Below are 22234 nucleotides of genomic sequence, written 5' to 3'. Positions count from 1 at the left end.
CTGCCACCACATAAAAAGTATAGCAGAAAGATTTTAAGCCCTAATCAGAAGTAAGCATCCTTAACATTCTGCTCAAGTTCATATAAACTTGCACCCTGTGTATAATAGCAACAATATAATTAATTTAAATGTCACTGTTAAAGAGCAAGGGTCAATACGGCGGTATTATATTGGCACCATAGTGGAAAAAAACAACAGAGCATTTGTAGCCCCATTAATAATAAAAAGACTTATTACAATCCTGCTGTACCTAGCATTGTAATAGTACAGGGTGCAAAGGTTTGCACTGTGCATTAATCTGATGTCATTACAGTACTTTTTTGAGGACTGTGAGGCAAGACTATAGGGGCTAGTACCATAGGTAATTCCATGTAGGTATTGCACATGTTACAAGGTAATCCCTTCTTTGTAAGGAAAAAGAAGGTGGGTGAGTGGGAAAGGAATTTCAATATAAACCAAGTGCAGGCTAGCCTCTGTAAATTGGACACTCCAAATCCAATAACAAGAAAAATGTATATATAGATTAACAGGGCGCCACAGTCACTAAATAGGTATAAGTGGGGGAAAGAACCATATAATAAATATACTGGTAAAAATAGTAATTTATTGGTACAGAAGTAGATAAAAATATAAATTAATAGCACAATCACAAGTGCTCAAAACATATAAGACAGGAACCCATAGGTATAGCAGCTCACTAATACATAATGCTGAACTGGGCAAATAAAGTGCAGATAGTAAAAGTGCAAAATGCAGTGCTAGTATAAGGTGCAAAACACTAGTACCAAAAATGCACCAAGTCCATAATCTGTAGCCCAAGAAAGAGAAAAAATCAGCATATATAAACAATAAAACCGCTGATACCACGATGCAGGGTCCCAAGGGGTCGTCAATGTTGCAATGCTCAACGCGTTTCGTCGTCAGACTTCCGTTTCGTCTGACGACGAAACGCGTTGAGCATTGCAACATTGACGACCCCTTGGGACCCTGCATCGTGGTATCAGCGGTTTTATTGTTTATATATGCTGATTTTTTCTCTTTCTTGGGCTACAGATTATGGACTTGGTGCATTTTTGGTACTAGTGTTTTGCACCTTATACTAGCACTGCATTTTGCACTTTTACTATCTGCACTTTATTTGCCCAGTTCAGCATTATGTATTAGTGAGCTGCTATACCTATGGGTTCCTGTCTTATATGTTTTGAGCACTTGTGATTGTGCTATTAATTTATATTTTTATCTACTTCTGTACCAATAAATTACTATTTTTACCAGTATATTTATTATATGGTTCTTTCCCCCACTTATACCTATTTAGTGACTGTGGCGCCCTGTTAATCTATATATACAATCCCTTCTTTGTCTCTTATATATCTTTTGACTGAGGTGAATTGTTAAAGGGACACTATAGTCACCTGAACAACTTTAGCTTATTGAAGCAGTTTTGGTGTATATAACATGCCCCTGCTGCCTCACTGCTCAATCCTCTGCCATTTAGGAGTTAAATCCCTTTGTTTATGAACCCTAGTCACACCTCCCTGCATGTGACTTACACAGCCTTCCATAAACACTTCATGTAAAGAGAGCCCTATTTAGGCTTTCTTTATTGCAAGTTCTGTTTAATTAAGATTTTCTTATCCCCTGCTATGTTAATAGCATGCTAGACCCTGCAAGAGCCTCCTGTATGTGATTAAAGTTCAGTTTAGAAATTGAGATACAATTATTTAAGGTAAATTACATCTGTTTGAAAGTGAAACCAGTTCTTTTTTTTCATGCAGGCTCTGTCAATCATAGCCAGGGGAGGTGTGGCTAGGGCTACATAAACAGAAACAAAGTGATTTAACTCCTAAATGACAGTGAATTGAGCAGTGAAATTGCAGGGGAATGATCTATACACTAAAACTGCTTTATTTAGCTAAAGTAATTTAGGTGACTATAGTGTTCCTTTAATGTAGGACACACCTAAGAGGTTTTGCCTTGGCGTGGTAGGTGAGCTCACGCTTGAATGGACATTGAGTGAGAGAAAAAAAAACTACACTTATTTAAATGTGCATAGTGTTAGCGTTTGGAATAGTGCGCAAGTAACCTTTTTCTTCGTTTTTATTGTAAATTGGGGCTGATGTGTACTGTAGTCATTGCTGTCTCCCATGAGTAGTGGGAGGTTGAGCACAGGGCTTAATTTTGTTTGTTTATATTTTATGAGTTGGAATTTCTGTGAAGTCATTATGAGATTTGTTTATGATAATAATGTATCTTTACGAACAACTCACAATTGACAGTACCACTTTAAGTACCCCAAAAGCTTAGTAACTTCTTATAGTTATGGCATTATTAACAGAGGAAGCATGCTAAATGGGTGACAGGCAGCAGGGAGATGCAAAGAGCACACACCTGCCACTAGAGGTGGATGCCATGCGGCAGATGTCTCCTCTGCCACTGTTCTCTCAGTCAGTACCTGCAGAGCAGGTGTTAAAGGGGCTGCTGGGATCTCTCTGCACTCATTTCCCTTTACTGAAACTGAACCTGAGACACGATATCACACCAGTCCCGACATTAATACAGAGTAGAAAGGATATGGGCAATTAGTATAGAGACTGATACCAACAGAAAACCATTTAACCTGCAGAATGGGGTTCAACTCCAGATCTCCTGTTTAAGGTAAGAAAAGGGAACAAGGGAGTCTGGGTGGACTTCACTGATAAAGGGTTATCCAACGACCATGGCCACTTCTGCTTTTTAGAAGCAGTCACGTTGTTAGGAATGTGTACGTGCAGCGTTTCTGCTTTAAACGTTGTACATACAGAGATATATGTACTTTTGTGCTGGTGGCTAATTACACCCAAGGCACACATGAATTAGTCAGCGTTCTGGGCTGCCTAATGTCAATTATGTGCAAAAATTAAGTCTGTTGGCAGGGTGCTGGTGACAAATATAATCATCTTCTCCCTTGTAGGGATTGCACTTGCAAGGGAAAACCTGCTCTCCCTTCCTTCCCGCCTCTTTCTAGTGCAGTTCATTTACTTACTTTGTTACAAATAAAAAAGTAAAAAAAAAAAAATCCCCCTCCCCAACTCAGAGAGCACACATGCATTGTGAACCATTAAAATGTCCAATCAAATGCTTCTCTACATGAAGCATTTGATTGGGCAGTGCAAGGCCTATCAAGGTTTACTGGATCGCAGCAAAGTCCCAATATAGCAAACAATTTTAGTGTATCACCCGAGTACCATCAGGTGCTCGATGTGCAGGAAGGGTCCAGGCCATCCAGAGAGGTCCACAATTCAAGTTGGGAGGCAGAATAAGGGTTCAGGTGGTCTCCATACCTCCTTTGCATGGTGATGATAAGACTGTGTTGTCCTTTCTGTCATGTGGTATTGGGGTTCTGTACTGCGTGTCATCTATCCTAGGTTTGCTTCTGTTGGGAACTGATTTGCTTCTTTCAAGCCCTTGTTAGGGAGCTAATAAGCTTCCTGTGTACATATTGCAATTTGGCAATTCCACATGAGCCAGTCAGCCTTATTAATTTGACCTTCGCAGCAATGGCAAATTAAGTCTCAATGTTCCTAAATACAACATTCACGAGACCATGTTCCTTTGACTAATTGTAAGAAAATCCACTACAATAAAACATCTTCTAATACCACTTTCCTTCTTCCAGAATTTCTCCCAGGTCCTGCTCCTACTGGGCTGAAAATGATGACCTAGTGGGCAACAGCTTATCAATTAGGTAGTTACAGAAAATAAAATGAAATATGCCACTTTTAGTTGACTAGAGGCACAGAAGTTCAAAGTGTGTTAAGATGTGTTGGGAGTTCTAAGGGTTTCTCTTTTTAGAGCTGCATATTTCATTGGAAATTTGAAAGGAAAACCCTGTAGTTTGACTACACTATTAAACTAACATATGTGTGTGTGTGTGTGTGTGTGTGTGTATAATTTTAGCAGAATTTTACTATATTTTTATTAAAGGGTTACCCCAAGTAACATGACCACTTCACTGATTTGAGGTGGTGCCATGGATTTCCCAATGAAACACGGCACATAAATCCACCTCTAGCAGCACCATTGGGACATCATTAGACAGCCGGAAACAAGAGTTCTGGGATATCTAATATAATTTATATGCGTCGGGACATTGATTGTTTAACATTAAATTTCATAATTGAAATCTGTCAGCTGAAGCACTCAGACAATAACTGGCGATGGCATTTGCAGCTCTGCAGTAGCCAGATTCACATTGTCGAACCTCCAAGGACCATCTATACCTGGCAGGACCCCAGGTAAGAGGGCCAACCATTGCAACTCAGTTTTCCCCATAAAAGGAAAATAGGGCGAGGATACTTCTCACATCATTACCACTACAGTCTGCTATAATGGTTATGGTGGTTGGAGTAGCTCTTTAAGACATAAGTGAAAGCAGTGATGATACATTGAGACACGTGAGACACAATTAAAAAATCAGCTGATATGCTCAGCCATTGAATGCCATTGATATAGCTATTGCAGAAGTTATATTCCAAAATTGCAATATCAATTTTAACAAATAACTGGGACATGGTCTCCCAAGGGACCTTTGATTTGTGTAAAGCTCTCGAAAATGATTTGAGACAGAACCAAGAAAATTGATCATGATGGCACAGTACACATTAATTGCAGGTATGCACACATGCTTTTGTTATATAATCTGCACACTAGGTTTTGGTATATGAGGGGTTCTGATGCTTCCTCTGTTATTATAGGTGATACAAGAGGAACCCTCTATGTTGGGGGGGAGGGGAATAAAAAACCATCCTGAGATGTTTTAGCGTGTAAAATAAAAACAAAGTAAGACAGACTCTTCACATATAAAGCACTGCAGCAAGCAGAAGTACTTTAGGCGTCTGGAGAGTCCCTTTTATAATAAGTCATTATAGGAGCTAAACCTTAGAGAAAATATTGACTTAGCAGTGAGATCCTTTAGTGTTTCATGGGTAAAACTGTTGTGAATGCTTTCTACAAATAAATAATTTGGACGCAAGATAACATGAATCTGTGACAAGTATGGTGTCCTAGCATTGATGAGTTATTTTGAGTGAATGAAGAATTTTCACATCTACAATCCACATTTTTCAATAAATATAATGGTCTTCTGTGCGGGAACCTAATAATCTATGTGTTTGTCATACGTTTCCAACAAAGCTGGATTTTTCTCATTAAAATATATTTTGAAGCTTATATTGTTAAAATGAGACCTTAAAGGAGCTCCTCCAACTGCAAAAAATATATATAACTGCTTAGTAGGTATACCCCCAATAAAAAAAAAAAAAAAAAAAAAATGCATTCCTTTAATTATGAATTTTATTTTCATTGGGGTATATCAAAAATATGCATGTTTTCCTTTTCACCAATAGGAACAGTTGTTAGGAATTCACATGGAACAGCAACTAGAATATAATTTGAAAACTGGCAAATATTTGCTATTTCTCTCTGAATTCAAAGTTTAGTGAAAAACCCTGGATGTGCAAAGGTTTTGTAGTTATTAATATTTATATATAATATAATAATTTTCCCATTTTAAAAAAGACAAAAAAATGTTTTATGATCAGTCCCAATACTTTAACATATATTTAACATAATCTAATTGTATCTAACAGGAGCTGCCTCGGAAAATTGCCGCTGACCCATACACTTCCAATGATCCAAATCCTAATCCTCCACTTAGTAGCAGTCCAGGTCACACTGGAACTCTCAAGAGACCGACCAGTTTGAGTCGCCATGCCAGTGCTGCTGGGATTCCTTTGTCCTCTCCAAGGGGCAAGACCAACAAATCAAATATTGTGCCAAGCCCTCCTGAAAGTGGAGAAGGAAACTTTATTGAGGTGGAAGATATCTCACAGCTCCTTGGTGACGTAGCAAGATTTGCAGAACGTCTGGAAAAACTGCGGGATGTGGTATTAGGAGAGGGTAAGTCACTAAAACTTCTGGGAAAGGGAGAAGAAATCATTGGTATTAGTAATTACATTGAGAAGGCGTTCATTAAAGAGAAAAAGTAGATAGATAGCATGCTTGACAATTTGATATATTTGCAAGAATCACTGTTTATTTGAGATGGTTATCCCTTATTCAGTTTATGCATAAACATGCACGTAGATGTCAAGATTCACTAATAATCAGGGGAATTTCCATTTAAATCTGCCAAGCGCAATCAAGTCCATCCACGTGGATGGAGCAGGATTAAAAACAACTTGACCGGGGGCGGGGCCTGACCGCCATGCTGACCGGTCGCATGGCCCTGAGGCTCCAACTAATTTTACCTCCAACCGATAAAAAGCATGGGCATGCCGCCGAAAACTGGAAGGAATAGCCCACATAAGCATGCAGGAGAGGGCTGGCACCACCGCAGACCCCGAGATCGGGAGTTTCGGGGCCCCAGAGGTACGAGACTTCGGAGCCTGCGGCCTACCTGGGGAAGACGCGGGGCAGACGGCCGCTGCCCTACTCAAAAGCCTGGTCGCCATGCCACAACCCTGCAGCGCGACTCACAGGCCCCGGTCCCCCCCCCCTTGGGCCGGGGGGGTCATCCTGGCCCCCACTGGAGGGAGCTCAGGCGGCACAGCAGGATGCCTGAGCGCGTGTACAAGGCCTGCAACACCGGGCGCAAGTACACACATCGCCGGCGTGCAAGAAGAGTACCCGAGTCCTGTCTCCTCACTACAAGGGAACACAGCAGCAGAGCCTTGCCACACACCACGGCAAACTCCCAGCCTACCTGACTCGCATACCCAGGATCTGGACCTGGTCTCCTGGTCTTGAGCCCTCTGAGGACGCTCCTCGAACCGCAGCCCCAGGCACACACCATCAGCCAGGCATCCCGTTACCGGCCAGAACTGGTACCGGAACTGGAGGCACGAGCGGTCGCTCAAGCAGAGACTGGGGCTGTCGGAGTGGAGCATACCAGACCAGCCCTCGAATCAAGCCTCCGTTCACAGCAACATCAGGCTGGAGAAGGGTGAGCCACGAGACACAGCAAGCCTACTGCATAAGCAGCTCAGCAACACCATGCAGAAGACAGCATGATCCCTCCGGTGAGAACTCAGTGGAGCCTAACACTTGGCATTTCTGATTACAGCCTATTACTCAGTCTGACTCATGAACGATTCCACACAGAATCAACAGCGACACCCCACCTGCATTTGCCGACACATACCTACACAAGCAAGCATTCATCACTCCAGCTAAGGACTGTCCTCCCCCTGCTCTCTCTTGGTCAGCTACATGGTCAGCCAGCATATAATATACCTTTTGCACGGAGAAGTGAGGGGACTATCACTTACAAGCAGTGTAATGGTACGGAGCGGTAACTCGGCGGACAATTGATCCTGTCTGTTTAGCATAAATAATACTATCTATGCAGCATACGCCTCCTGTCTTTACCTTCTATGACCTGCTATCACTCCTCTCATAAATAACACTGTCTTTCTTCAGTCTAGGTCTAGATTTTCGGCAGCGCTATACATTGCTTATCAGATCAATGCTAAGTAGGAATTCCATGTGTTATCTTTATTTTTATTTTATTTTTTCACACTATGTTTAGGCTTATCTGTCAGACCTCAGCGGCAATATCTCTGAATGCCATCTGCATAGTGTACCTAATGTTAACTAACTCTAGCTTCACTTAGCTTGTAATCTAATCTACCATGCTTAACAAAACTAAATGTGCAGAATACTCGAATGCCTTGTAACTTGGAAATGTCTAATTAACTGCCTGATTAGTGCTGTTGGGGCATTGAAAGATGCTATGTAAAACATGTGCACACAAAAATAAAGAATTATAAAAAAAAAAAAAAAAAAAAAAAAAAAAACTTGACCTTAAAGGAGCTCTCCACTGCTCCTCCAACTGCAAAAAATATATAACTGCTTAGTAGGTATACCCCCGATGAAAAAATGCATTAATTTAATTATGCTTTTTTTTTTCATTGGGGTATATCAAAACACAGATTGTAAAAGCGGCAGTTCACTTTTCTGAAGCCATTGCAGGCCCTCCCCTTCTTCCCCAGCCCAGACATTCTGTCGCTGTCCAATCACAGACTTTCCAATGCAGCTCAATGAGAAGTCTTTGCAAGGTAGGTGCTCTATGCAATTGCCTGCCTCTATAGTTTAGGAAGTAACAAAGACCAGCTGTCTAATTGACAGCCAAGGTTTATTGACAGCTGTCTAACTGAACAGCTGTCTAAACGACAGCCACGTGGTTAATTTATAAAAGTGCCACTTTCTATTGAAACCTGCTCTTTTTGTAAAATTTAAAAAGACATCACGCTCTTCACACATAAAGCACTTCAGCAAGCTGTAGTACTTTAGGGGTCTGGAGTGTCTCTTTAATCAGCCACCTAGGGCCCATATGATATAAAGTATGGCCCAGATCATGAATATGCCTGGTCTCATTCAACATTTCTATGGGAAGAATGCAGAGGGCCCCCAAACTGGTAACCTACTGAGAGCCCTGTAAGATCCTAATCTTCTGTCCACATGGGACTTGGGTTTTCAATAATAATCTATATGGTGGGCTTACTCAGAAGAGCAAGGCCATTAATGAATCCATTGTAGGCCAAAGCATTTACATAAGGTTTTTAACAAGTGACTATAACATAATGTGTTTCTATGGCAGATCCATCGGTTGAGCTTGTTGGTGACTCACGTTAAAGGGAAACCATCGCATATTAAACAATGTAATAAAATATTGACAATCACATGTGACTTGGGTAAACCTATTATGATGCTTCATATCCTTTAAAATTTAGATTAAAGATTTAGTAAATTACATCAAAATCCAGTTCAGTACATGTAAAACCAGGACAAACATTGCTAACAGGAAAAAGACACAGAAACATTGTTTCATTCATCTTCTTCTATATACTGAATGATTGACAAGGAGCTAAAACCGAGGACTGGATAAGGAGGTGTGGATTTCTACATTTAATTTTTGTTTTTCACACCTCACAAGTACATATTTGTTAATATAGGGAATAGGTAAATATAAAATTAATTGGTAGGATTCAGTAGCATTTATAGGCAAGATGCAGATTTGTGATGTTAAAGGAACACTATAGTCACCAGAACCACTGCAGCTTAATGTAGTTTATTCTGGTGGCTTTTTAATAAATAAAAAAAAAACACTGCCTTTTCTGAGGAAAGGCAGTGTTTACATTGCTGCCTAGTAACACCTCTAGGTGCCTAGTAACACCTCTAGTAACATTGCTGCCTAGTAACGCCACTAGAGATGCTTCCTATTTCTGTGCATCTGTGTATTCTGTGCATTTTGTGCAGCACTTGTGTTCTACGTCTCCACGCTCTGCATGGAGATGTTGATTGCTCCCCATAGATGTACACTGATCCAATGCATCTCTATGAAGAGATGCGGATTACTGCACATGCAAAATAGCCTCCCAGTGCTTTCCTTTGAGAAAGCATTGGACTGGCGGAGATCATCAAGATTGATGATCTCAGCCATGGTGGCCAGGCAGCAATGGTGAAAAGGTAAGTAAACTACCTTTCATCTCCAATCTGAGGAGGACGGTCACCTAAACTGGTACTCCAGCACTTGTTAGGAATACATGTTTAACAGATACATACAGCTAAATGCAGATATGAACAGATAAAATGCAGTATGCTAAAATGAAAGAAATATTAAACATGCTTTTTTTTGTATAAAGGAGATTTTCTTAGAGTCATATTTTGTTGATTTCCCACCAAAAGTCGCCACTGAGACACTGAGGGTTGGTGGCATAATGGGCTACGAGTGCAGTAAATCCTCTTTATGTGTTTATTTTGGCATATTCAAAGGGCAAATTAGCAATTCTGGCATAATATAATGCTTATGGTTCAACATATCTTAGGATGCATCATTGTTTTCTTTAAAACTTCCTATTGGATGGGTTGACAAAAAGCAGGTGTCTCTTTGGAACTCAGAGCCTAGAATCTCACCTGTTAACACTAAAATGTGTAAATCGCATTATCCATACAATATAATCCCACCTTTGACTGCAATGCTAAGCTCCCAGTGCTGTTGGTAGCTTAGATACTTTGACCCAATCTGCCTTCCAATAGGATTGGAGTTAATCATCTACCCTTTGTGGAGTCTAGGCGGTACCTATTCCTAAACTCAGTGTTTTCTACTCCCTTTTTATTTGTTATTATGATAACTTAATTTAATAACAAGATAAATTAATAAGTATCTATTTCTTGTTTATAGAAAATAGTAATATTTTTATGTCTGTATCTCCCTTTTCCATTTTCCACCACACAAAACACATCTGAATCTCTAACTGCCGATATCTGTTCATTTTTTACTTCACACTTTTTCGCTTTGCGAGCGAGCTCTGCCCACACGAATGACTCAGTTAATCATGAAACTCACGTAACATTATATGGCAGATCACAAGTTGCTACAGCTCCTATAAACCCCTGCTGTGAAATCTCTCTTGATATATAGAGATATATATATCTATATCTCACTAGGACATGTTTGAGTGAGAGGTCCTAAACTCAGTGTTTTCTACTCCCTTTTTATTTGTTATTATGATAACTTAATTTAATAACAAGATAAATTAATAAGTATCTATTTCTTGTTTATAGAAAATAGTAATATTTTTATGTCTGTATCTCCCTTTTCCATTTTCCACCACACAAAACACATCTGAATCTCTAACTGCCGATATCTGTTCATTTTTTACTTCACACTTTTTCGCTTTGCGAGCGAGCTCTGCCCACACGAATGACTCAGTTAATCATGAAACTCACGTAACATTATATGGCAGATCACAAGTTGCTACAGCTCCTATAAACCCCTGCTGTGAAATCTCTCTTGATATATAGAGATATATATATCTATATCTCACTAGGACATGTTTGAGTGAGAGGTCCTAGACTGCAGTACTTTGTTCACTTAGCACAATCAGTCCAAACTAAACATCTTCTTTCCCGAACTCACTGTTGCTTTTTTCACAAAGTAGAAAGTGGCCTATGTAGTTAAATAATAGCATAGCTTATCGGGTAATTCAACGGCAAGTCTTATCCTGTATGATGTGTGGAAATGTTGCCAGAGGCAGAACATCAAATTCCATAAACAAACAATGGACAGGAGTTTATGGAATAAGATCAAATCCAGATGGACAGAGCTTCTTCCTATTCTCATAGAGGCTATCTAGAGTTACAGCCTTTAAAAGGTGACCATCTTTTTAGAACCATATTGATATTTTTACTATACTTATCTGATAATAGAATGCATTAGTATTGCATTTCAAACTCATGACCATTACAGGGGACATCCCCTGCTGGAACATGAATTTAATATAAACTGAAAAAATGCACAGCTTGAGCTCTGTTGACATTTTTGTGTGTCAGCTGGGGTGGAAAGAGCAAAGAGCAATGTTATCAATAGATATATGGATTCCTAGAGAGTCAAAGTGAAACAGCCCTGCTGATGCTAAATAGGTATAATGATCCACACTGTCAGTAAAGGTACATTCCTGTTCATTCCATGACAACATGACATGTCATTCAGACTTAATAAGCTAATTACTTCAATAATGCTCTCTATTTGGAATTCCTATTAACAAAAAGTGACCTTCACCAGTAAAATGCAATATGTCTGTGTTTATCAGAGTTTCAATTCATTGCAGTGGTTATAGTGCTATGTGTTTATGGGTCCCACCACTGTTGTTTTGGGGTTGCCCATTGTTTGAGATGATTATAAACTAATGGCAAAAGTGCGTAGAATGCAGGATTTAAAAAAAAAAAAAAAGACAATTTGCCATGGTTTACTATATCTGAGCACTAATACTTGTCTTTATTCCTCTTTGTTGGAAACATTAACATCATTTAACATTATGTATAGAGTATCTTATGGCTCTCTGTACAAAATGTGTCAGTAAAATGCTTAAATTAAAAAAATTACATTTTCGAAAAAAACATGTTTCAAGGTTTTCAGTAATAATTTTCAACTTGTGTAAATAATATATAATAAACCCTATAAATTGTAATGTTGTTGTTTCTTTAGACAGGAGTATTTTATTGTCAGTGCCAGGGCATATTTCACCATTAAGTATGTATTTAAAGTGTGTATTTATGAGATGGTATGTCCCTAGTGTACAATTGTGGTAACACATTATATGTGTTGGACTGTTGGTTAAAGCAAGCAGACACAGTGTGAGATTCTCATAGATGTATCATTACATTGCTGACATAAGATGTATCTGGGTGGTGGTGGTGGTGGTGGTGGGGGGGGGGGGGGGGGTTATATCCATTTTTGTGATTGGGTGATGTCCAGTACCGTAGCTGGGTGAATGCTTGTCTTAGCACTAGTGTAAACCAGAGAGGAGAAAGCCAGGGTGATATTGCAGACTGATAGGGGTTGCTTTGTTATGGGTGCGGTGAGGGAGCATGTGGGGGGGGGGGGGGGGGGGGAGAGGGGGGTGATAGCTTCCTGAGGAAGACAGATTTTCATCTGACTTGTTTCCTGTTTACTCAATTTACAACTGACTTGGGTGGTGGTGGCGCTCTGTATGTTTCAGACAAGGGAGGGGGTTAAGTAACACATTACAAGTGTCTGGCAAGAGATTAGTTAAACTTAGTAACTTTTTTTTTTATTGCAAAATGTGTTTATTTGTAGTGTTTGTCATAGGTCTCACATGACAGCTACTGCAGGGTACTGAAATATAAACAGCCTGACCATGTGACCAACAACATAGACGGCTTGAGTTTCCGCCGCAGATGTTTTGATGCCCAAATAAATCACTATATGCATTTACATGTCTTATTTGACCTATACCCTAGACATATTGTAAATATGAATTAATTTATGAAATAGAGAATAATAATAGAGCGATAATAAATAACACCTTTTTTATCAAGACAAAAACAGGTGCTATTCTGAGTCAAAGAATAAAATAATCAGCAATCACCATGGAAACCAATAGAATGTATCTCAACATTTAGTACTTTGGACCTGAAATACCCCCAAAACAGGCTTAATAACCCCCCCCCCCCTCCCACTCACCCCATGGGTCATAAAGACATAAACAGGTGCTATTTTAGGAACATTACTAAATAAGGAACTAACACACTGAAGACTAGTGTAATATCTCTCAAGCTTCTATTTTGCCTTGACGAGTAGGGACCAAAGTTTTTTTAATGTGCGCTGATCATTTAACCTTTTAGTGACTGACTAATGTTTTTCTGAGATTCAGTGAGTTTGTGACCTAGGTGTCCCGAGGTTGTTACCCTAACTTACAGGAAATGGGGAATCCCACAAATAGAAGTTTTAATATAGACGTATTACCGGGCCTTAGAGTGCCAGACTTAATGTTAATAAAGATAGAGATAAAATCAGTAAAAACCAAGGTTAGGATAAAAGAAATATGAATATACTAATAAACAATTTGGCTCAGGATTCCAGAAATACTCAAAATGAATCAACAAGCAGGGTCAGGTTACCAGAAATACTCAAAGTCGAATACAAGCCAAGGCTAATATTAGAATATCAAGAGACTTACTTTAAGCACTAAACGTGTATCAAGACAGAAACCATGATAGGGCACTAAATAATGGCTTAAACAACTATTTTATAGGTTTATATATGTTATTATTTATCAACGAATTGCCTTGAGGCACAACCCTAGAGGAGGAGCAATTTGACTGCATTGAATCCGTAAGCATGTGTACATTGCTATTTTATGTTTCAGGCTGTGCGGGCCAAACGATCCACATGGCCTGCGCAACCTGAGGAGGGGATCGGCTCGTCATTGAGCAGGTCAGTAATGTTATGCTAAGCTGTTTTGATTACACAACTCTGCCCCAACTCTCCAATCATGTATTCAGATATTAGAATGTACTAAAATATATGAGGGTATGGCTAGACAAATTGGCAGGCCAAGACATTTTTGGTACTTAATACCCAAAAGAATGAACAAGATCTACTCGCTCTTTTCCCCATTATGCTGGTGCTGCAGTATTATTTGCACATATGATGGACATGTTAGAAAATAAGAACCTTCTGGAGTCTAGTAGATACAATCATAGAGAACTTAACGGGTAAGGCACTAGATGTTTCTCCTTTTTGCTGCATGTCACCATCTAAGATTATCTAACCATTCAACATAAGATACTTTAATAATCATACAAATACTCAGGGCCGGACTGGTCCACCGGGATACCGGGAAATTTACCGGTGGGCCATCGGCACCCGGGGCCGAGCAGACAGCTGTCTGTGTGGCGGCTGCAGGGGGAGCTCTGATGGCTGCCCCAGGGGGAGCTCTGATGGTTGCCGCAGGGGGAGATCTGATGGTTGCCGCAGGGGGAGATCTGATGGCGGCCGTAGGGGGAGCTCTGATGCACTCACCCTCATTGCAAATATATTACCCCCTTCCTTATCTTATTATTCACCCTTTTCTTTTCACTCACCATCTCTACTTTCTGTTCACAAAAATGTTCACCTTAGGATTAATATCATTGTTTGAGTCTCCAATGCATATGATTATTTGTATTATTATTTTTTTTTACAATGATTTCATTGTGACCATAAGATTGTATATTGGCTCTGAGTTTACATATTGTTCAAATGTGTCTTTTCTGATGTATCCGATGCTCCTTATTACAGTACTTATTACACACTAAAACTATTTATTCCACTTCACCTTTTGGACAGAATAGCGCGCCCCACAACAGTAAATTGCTCCATCTGGGTTTTTTTATATGGTCAATTTATTATGAATATAGAATATCTTATTCCTGTGTTTTTCACATATACATTACTCCTGTGTGGTAAATTTCACAGTCCTGATTTCACATGGGGTATTGGGAGTGTTTACATTAGCCCATTTAACAACCATTTTAAGCAATCTTCACACACATTGTATTTTCTGTATCTGTATAGTTTCATTACCGCTGACGTATACAAGAATGTTCCAAATTTTATTTAACTACAGAAAAGAAAATGTTACTTGCGCTTTCTCCTTAATCCCTATGTATATTTAGACAAATGGAGGTCATTTAGTTGCTCCAATGGCCATTGGAGGGATGCCCGCCTGCCAACGTCAAGGCAGACCTCCCTAAGCGGGTCCTAACACTGACCCTTCAGCCTGCTTCCTTGAGCTTCTGGCAAAGATATCTCTAATGAGACAGAAAGGGGTATTTTTTATATACACCCCTTTACTTATTAACCCTTAATAGGGAACACATGGGATGGGTAGCAGCATTGTAACCAGGCTGTGTGATACAAAGTAAATACAAATACAAAAAGAGAAGTCCTGCGCTTAAGCAGCAAGGACTACAACACACATCAGCCCCAATATATAGTAAAAACCAAAGAAAAGAAAATGTTACTTGCGCTTTCTCCTTAATCCCTATGTATATTTAGACAAATGGAGGTCATTTAGTTGCTCCAATGGCCATTGGAGGGATGCCCGCCTGCCAACGTCAAGGCAGACCCCCCCCCCAAGCGGGTCCTAACACTGACCCTTCAGCCTGCTTCCTTGAGCTTCTGGCAAAGATATCTCTAATGAGACAGAAAGGGGTATTTTTTATAAAATATAAAATATAAAAAATACCCCTTTCTGTCTCATTAGAGATATCTTTGCCAGAAGCTCAAGGAAGCAGGCTGAAGGGTCAGTGTTAGGACCCGCTTAGGGGGGTCTGCCTTGACGTTGGCAGGCGGGCATCCCTCCAATGGCCATTGGAGCAACTAAATGACCTCCATTTGTCTAAATATACATAGGGATTAAGGAGAAAGCGCAAGTAACATTTTCTTTTCTTTGGTTTTTACTATATATTGGGGCTGATGTGTGTTGTAGTCCTTGCTGCTTAAGTAGCAGCATTGTAACCAGCCTGGTTACAATGCTGCTACCCATCCCATGTGTTCCCTATTAAGGGTTAATAAGTAAAGGGGTGTATATAAAAAATACCCCTTTCTGTCTCATTAGAGATATCTTTGCCAGAAGCTCAAGGAAGCAGGCTGAAGGGTCAGTGTTAGGACCCGCTTAGGGGGGTCTGCCTCCAATGGCCATTGGAGCAACTAAATGACCTCCATTTGTCTAAATATACATAGGGATTAAGGAGAAAGCGCAAGTAACATTTTCTTTTCTTTGGTTTTTACTATATATTGGGGCTGATGTGTGTTGTAGTCCTTGCTGCTTAAGCGCAGGACTTCTCTTTTTATTTAACTACATCTCGATACTTTAGCTAAGCTTTTTCTGAAGTTGTGTAAAGTTGTTGAATAACATTAGAAACTTGTCCTTTCTTCACATTAATTCTGTATAATGAAGTGATGCTATTTGTGTCACCATATTGACAAGCATCAAATTTTGATTTAGTGTAATCAGCCTCATAACATTGCATAACGGATATTTCCGTATGTAGTGACACACTAGATACATTGTAAATGGAATTCAGAAATACATTCAAATTTTTTTTAAATTATATTATTTTCTTTTTATTTTTGCTAACACTGCGGTATGCACAGGATGCATGTAATGAAGAATGTAACTAACCTTAAATCAGCTATAAATACAATGAGTATATCAATGTATCACAGAAATATATTGATGTGTACAATGTAAATTACTTAATATACTTAATACGCCTTCATTTCAGTTCCCGCTAACTTCTGAGCTTTGTGGGTGTTACGTTTTATGTAACATTCACCTCCAGTCCATCCTCCGATTCTCTTCTGATATTGTATGATTTGCCCTTTGTGGGGATTCTTCCCTGGGCAGGGCTATCATCATGTGTGATACCAGCATGCTAACTTTGTTCCCAGCTTGCTGATGTCAGTAACTTCATTCCTATACTCCCTAGCCAGTGCTAGAGCATCAGCCAGTGGTTTCCATAGCAACCACGGTGCATGTGCTGTGGTTGCTATGCTTGGGAGAGGAGAAAGACCACGAGTAGATGGTCTTTCCTGCTCCCCTTTATTAGTCAAATCCATTTGACTTATAAAGTCAAATATTTGACTGATAGGTTGGAGAACGACCTATTTTTACATAGATTACACTCCCAATCTAGCAAATCTGGTCAAACTAACTTGATGGCATTGTACGAAGAAGTAAGTAGAAGTATAGATCAGGGTGTTGCAGTGGATGTGATCTATTTGGATTTTGCCAAGGCGTTTGATACAGTTTCACACAATAGATGTTCAAAGAAATAGGTCTAGATGAAAATGATCTTGAGTAGAACATTGGCTTAAAAATAGAGTACAGAGAGTTGTCATGTCCCCTTCTATTTAACATGTTTACAAATGATTTTGAAAAAAGCATTAAAAGTCATGTTTCAGTGTTTGCAGATGACACAAAACTCTGTAAAGTTATACAACGTGAGCAAGATATTACTTTGCTGCAGAGGGATTTAAATAGACTGGGGGACTGGGCACTCAAATGGCAGATGAAATTTAATTTAGAAAAATGCAAAGTTATGCACTTCGGCGTCAAGAATGCACAAGCAACTTATACCCTTAATGGAAGCGAATTAGAGATAACCACACACGAGAATGACTTGGGCATTGTTATAGACCACAAACTATGCAATAATGTGCAATGTCAATCAGCAGTGGCTAAAGCCAGTAAGGTATTGTCATGCATGAAAAAGGGCATTAATTCTTGGGATGAGAATATTATTTTGCCTCTTAATAAATCGCTGGTTAGACTACATCTTAAATATGCTGTGCAATTTTGGGCACCAGTTCGAAAGAAGGATATTATGGCACTAGAAAGAGTGCAGAGGCGGGTGTAACGGACCGTTTTGCTCACCAGAGGTTAAAAAAACGTTTAGGCGATATTCCCCTTTCCAGATGCACAGGCAGCAACTGTAAGCACCAATCTCCCGAACTGCAAACTACACGAATCCTGGAAACAGCTGAACAGGAAAAACCATACGAAAGGTTTACACTCCTGGCAGTCAGTATACAATCCAATTCCCCCAATAACGAGACGACACTTCGTTTTGAGGGTTAAGCAGAATCTGGCTGTACTGGCACATACAGTCTCTTTTATTCCCAATCCACAAACATAGTACAGCCCACAGGGTTTTACAGAATAACCAATCAATCCGTACAATACACACAGACACTCCCACACAAATTCCTCCCCTCTGCCTGTGATATGATTACTAAACACAATGGGTAATCTCATCATCACAGGCAGAGGAATACAGTTTTTACACATTATTCATAACTTTGAAAGTATGCATCACATTCACAAAAACTTACATTTTCCAAATCATCCAAATTGGTCCATTGGTTTAAAAGATAGATCGAAGTCCTTTGTGACCAAATGAAGCATGGCTTTTCTGCCCAAAACCAGTTCCACAGAGTGTTCTATCCTGGAGATAATTGAGAAGTAATCCAATTATCTCCAAGGACAGAGGCAAAACTCCATTAAGCACAAGGCTGTAAAAATACAATAAAATACACAAGGTTACATTTATTACATAAAATACAGACATTCTACCTATCCCTAGATAGCTTAGATCTGAGCGCACATTATTACCGGATGGCGCTCAGATCACATACATACAGTTCAATCGCCATGGAGTCAAAGTCTTTCATACAGTCTTTCAGTATATGGCTGGGCTCCATGGCATAGCTATCTGGGGTAGCATGGCTTTAACAGTCCGCAGAAAGGTACAAACCAGCCTTTCTGCAGGGAAAAAGAACAGGGGCCATAGTCTAAAGGCAAGAGGCGGGCAAGCAGCCCCCTCCAAGGACACGTGGCGAGGTCGGTTTTGCCACAGCGGGCTACAATTTTATTAAAAGGAATAGAAAATTTTAGCTGTGAAGAAAGGTTAACACATGTAAACCTCTTTAGTTTAGAAAAAACATTGCCTCAGAGGGGACATGATAGCATTATACAAATATGTTCGTGGCCAATACATACCATTGTGTAGGTCATGCATTTAGACTGGAAGAAAGAAGATTTAGTCTAAGGCAAAGGAAAGGGTTTTTTACCTTAATAACAATAAGGATATGGAATTATTTGCCTGAAGAAGTGGTTTTATCAGAGTCCATACTGATTTTTAAACAGCAACTAGATGCATACTTGCAAAAACAGAATATTCAAGAACATAATGTTTCAATTTAGGGTAAATGCTTCTTGATCCAAGAATGAATCGGACTGCCATTCTGGGGTCAAGAGGGAATTTGTTTCCTAGTTTGTTGCAAAATTGGAATTGCTTCAAACTGGGTTTTTTGTGCCTTCTTTAGGATCAACAGCAAAAAACAAATGTGAGGAAGGCTGAACTTGATGGACACGTCTCTTTTCGGCCTATGTAACTATGTAATCTGTGAGCACAATGTTTACATAAAATGTGATGCTCTTTCAAAGGAGCATACATAGTTTGGGGCATGACAGGTACCATTTTAAAGAATTTTCTTGGACAAATCATTGCCAATAATGGAGCACTGGGATCCTATGTACCATGCGCAGCAATAGCATTGCTGTGCCAATAGAATGCTTCTCATGGAAAAACATTCAATCCAATAATTCTTTAAGAGAAGCCATCACTTCTAGTTTCAGCATGCAAGAAGGAAAAGGGTGCAATGAAGAACGTTTATAAAAGTTAAATGAAGTGCTGTAGGGGTCATGAGTGCCACTTTAATAAATCACAAAAACAAAAATCTTACTTCCTAAATGAACTTTTTCTAGAACAAAGAAGAAGTAAGGTTTCAAAATATTATTTCCTGAAAAGGAAGAAGCTGAATAAGGTAACATTCAAACATCGAGTTTAATCCTTTTTTATAAAACCCTGTGCTTATTTATCAAGGTTTACTTGAGATCATACTGTAATTTGCCACATTCCACTTTTAGATACATGTTGCACCTTCCATTTATTAGCTGCAATGTACTCTTTTAAAATAAACAGCATACATTATTTTACTGACCCCTGACCTATTATTTTTATATGACTCCAGGAATTTGAACATCTCGTATTGAAACACAATTAAATTATATTAAAAAAACATACAATTAATCAACCCTAAGCATCTCTCTGAGAAGCATTGAATGTAGTGATTCTCTTAGAGAATCATTGAATTTACACTGCTTTAGTCTTAAGCCCCTAGTGTATTTTTGCAAACTGCTGTTTCTCAAAACAACACTGTTCACACTTGCAAAGCTGCAAGGGCTGCATCTATGTCCCAAAATCATTTCATGAAGATGGAGTGATTTCGCTGCTTAGACTGTCCCTTTAATTATATGATCGGTGCATGTATATTATAAATGTAAACAGTCCATCAGAGCAGGTCATAAGAAACTCTTTTAAAATATACTTCCAATGGATACATACATGTTTCTGTTGTGGTATATCTACTAAATAGTGATTTTCTTTTTGTTTTGCCCATTTTGTCCAACTATATATATGTGGCAATGCCACATTAATGCACCATATTTGTAGTCAGTCATACCACACCAGGTAGGGGTAATGCTGAGGGTGTAAGGACTAAAGGCACAGAGTGCCCCCTGAAGCACTGTAACTTGCTGAAATGCTTTATGTTACATATGAATAGTGTTGTAACGGATCACCTGGCACCCCGACTGGGTACCTCCGTTAATGGATGCTCCTAGTGCTTCCTGAGGACTCCAAGCACTCTGGCAGACACCATAATCACCGAATCCGAGAAACCTTTAAATTCTCCCAAGCGTATGAATGCTGTAGACCATTGAATAGGAACCATACGAATAGGCCTGTACTCCTAGCAGTCAACTGGAACAGCATACAATCAATCCTTCCCCCAATAATGAGACGACACATCACTTTGAGGTTAAAACAGGAACTCTGGACTGGCTCATCCAGCCTGGCTTTTATTTCCAACTCACACATACAGGCCACACCCAGGGGGAGGCATAAAAGAACCAATTACATATATGTTACCTCCCACACATCCCCTCCCCTTAGTGTGACACATAATCCCATTATGCATACAGTGTAAAATATACTTTTACACAACTTTCATAACTTTAAAACCATACATCACATTCACATAAAAATACATATCCACAATCAATCCATTCAGGGGAACAACATATTAAAAAATGGCATGAATCCGACCAGGGGTTAAAAAGTTACTAAAAGTATATTTTGTTCCTTTCTGGCTGGCAGAATAACATCCCCACAATGCACCCTGGTTTCCTCCCTTCTGCCCTGGAGTTAATTGGAGAAGTAATCCAATTACCCAGGACTAAAGGCAGACTCCATTAACCACATGGTTGCAAAACAACATAAAACACTTTAAAATACATAAAGTCACATTTACACATAACACACAGACATTTCACCTATCCCCAGATAGCTGGGATCTGCACGCACAAAACTACCGAATAGCGCGCAGATCCTACTCACACAGTACAATTGCCATGGAGCTAAAGTCTTTCCCATAGTCTTTCATTATATGAATAGGCTCCATGGTATGGCTATCTGGGGTATCACATTCCCATAAAGTCTGGTCCATAGTCCAAAGGCAAGAGGCGGGCAATCAGCCCCCTCCAAGGACACGTGGCGAGGTCGGTTTCGCCACACTTCTCCCCTTTACCCCCCAGACTAACAGGGTACTTGACCTCCTGCCGGTCAGTGCCCTTGTTAGTCCAGCAGCCCACCCACAAGACAGAAACAGCAGAGCAGCCCACCCACAATAAACAGTTACTACACCTGGGTGAGGGAGAATCTTGTCCAGGTTCAGGTGCCTCACCACGGCTGTGTGGGGGACTGGTAGGCTGCCTTGGTAGGTTGCTGAGGGGGCAGAGACCAGCGGTACTCTGTCCTGTTGCCAGCACTACCACGGGAGTAGTCTGGTTGGAGCCTGGTTGCTGGAGACCGACTGTCTCCCCTTTAAATACACCGCTCTGCTGCTGGAGACCGACTGTCTCCCCTTTGGATACATAGCTCCGCTGTTGGAGGGGGAGACCAACTGTCTCCCCTTTGGCTAAGCAGCCTTGTTGCTGGGGGACAGGACTGACTGTCCTTACCCCCTGTGCTGTAGGTGCAGAGACCACAGTCCCATCTGCACAGTTGTGGGGCTTACAGTCTCCCCCTGGTACATTAAGCTGCCGCTGGGGAGAGGTGGTAACCAGCTCCTCTCCCATTAGAACACTCTGCCGCTGGGGAGAGGTGGTAACAATCTCCTCTCCCATGCATACTTTCAGTCTTTGTGGAGGGAGACCGACTGTCTCTCCTCCCAATGCAGTGTCCTGCTGCTGGGGAAAGGAGACTGGGCTCTCTA

The 22234-nt window shown here is 40.1% G+C and overlaps 1 protein-coding gene across 2 annotated transcripts in view; it reads left to right on the top strand.

Annotated features, from left to right (window-relative positions):
• The window catches only part of ARHGAP45 (Rho GTPase activating protein 45), a 112477-nt gene that overhangs the window by 5072 nt on the left and 85171 nt on the right, over window positions 1-22234 (top strand). For both annotated transcript variants that reach the window (XM_063455561.1, XM_063455560.1), the window contains exon 2: window positions 5631-5940. In XM_063455561.1, the coding sequence (XP_063311631.1) occupies window positions 5631-5940 (310 nt within the window). The remainder of the gene's footprint in view (window positions 1-5630; window positions 5941-22234) is intronic.

The sequence above is a fragment of the Pelobates fuscus genome, chromosome 5 (assembly GCF_036172605.1).
Source record: "Pelobates fuscus isolate aPelFus1 chromosome 5, aPelFus1.pri, whole genome shotgun sequence".
NCBI classification, from domain to species: Eukaryota; Metazoa; Chordata; class Amphibia; order Anura; family Pelobatidae; genus Pelobates; species Pelobates fuscus.
Note: the sequence above shows the minus strand (reverse complement) of the source record. Positions and strands in the feature narration are given on the sequence as shown.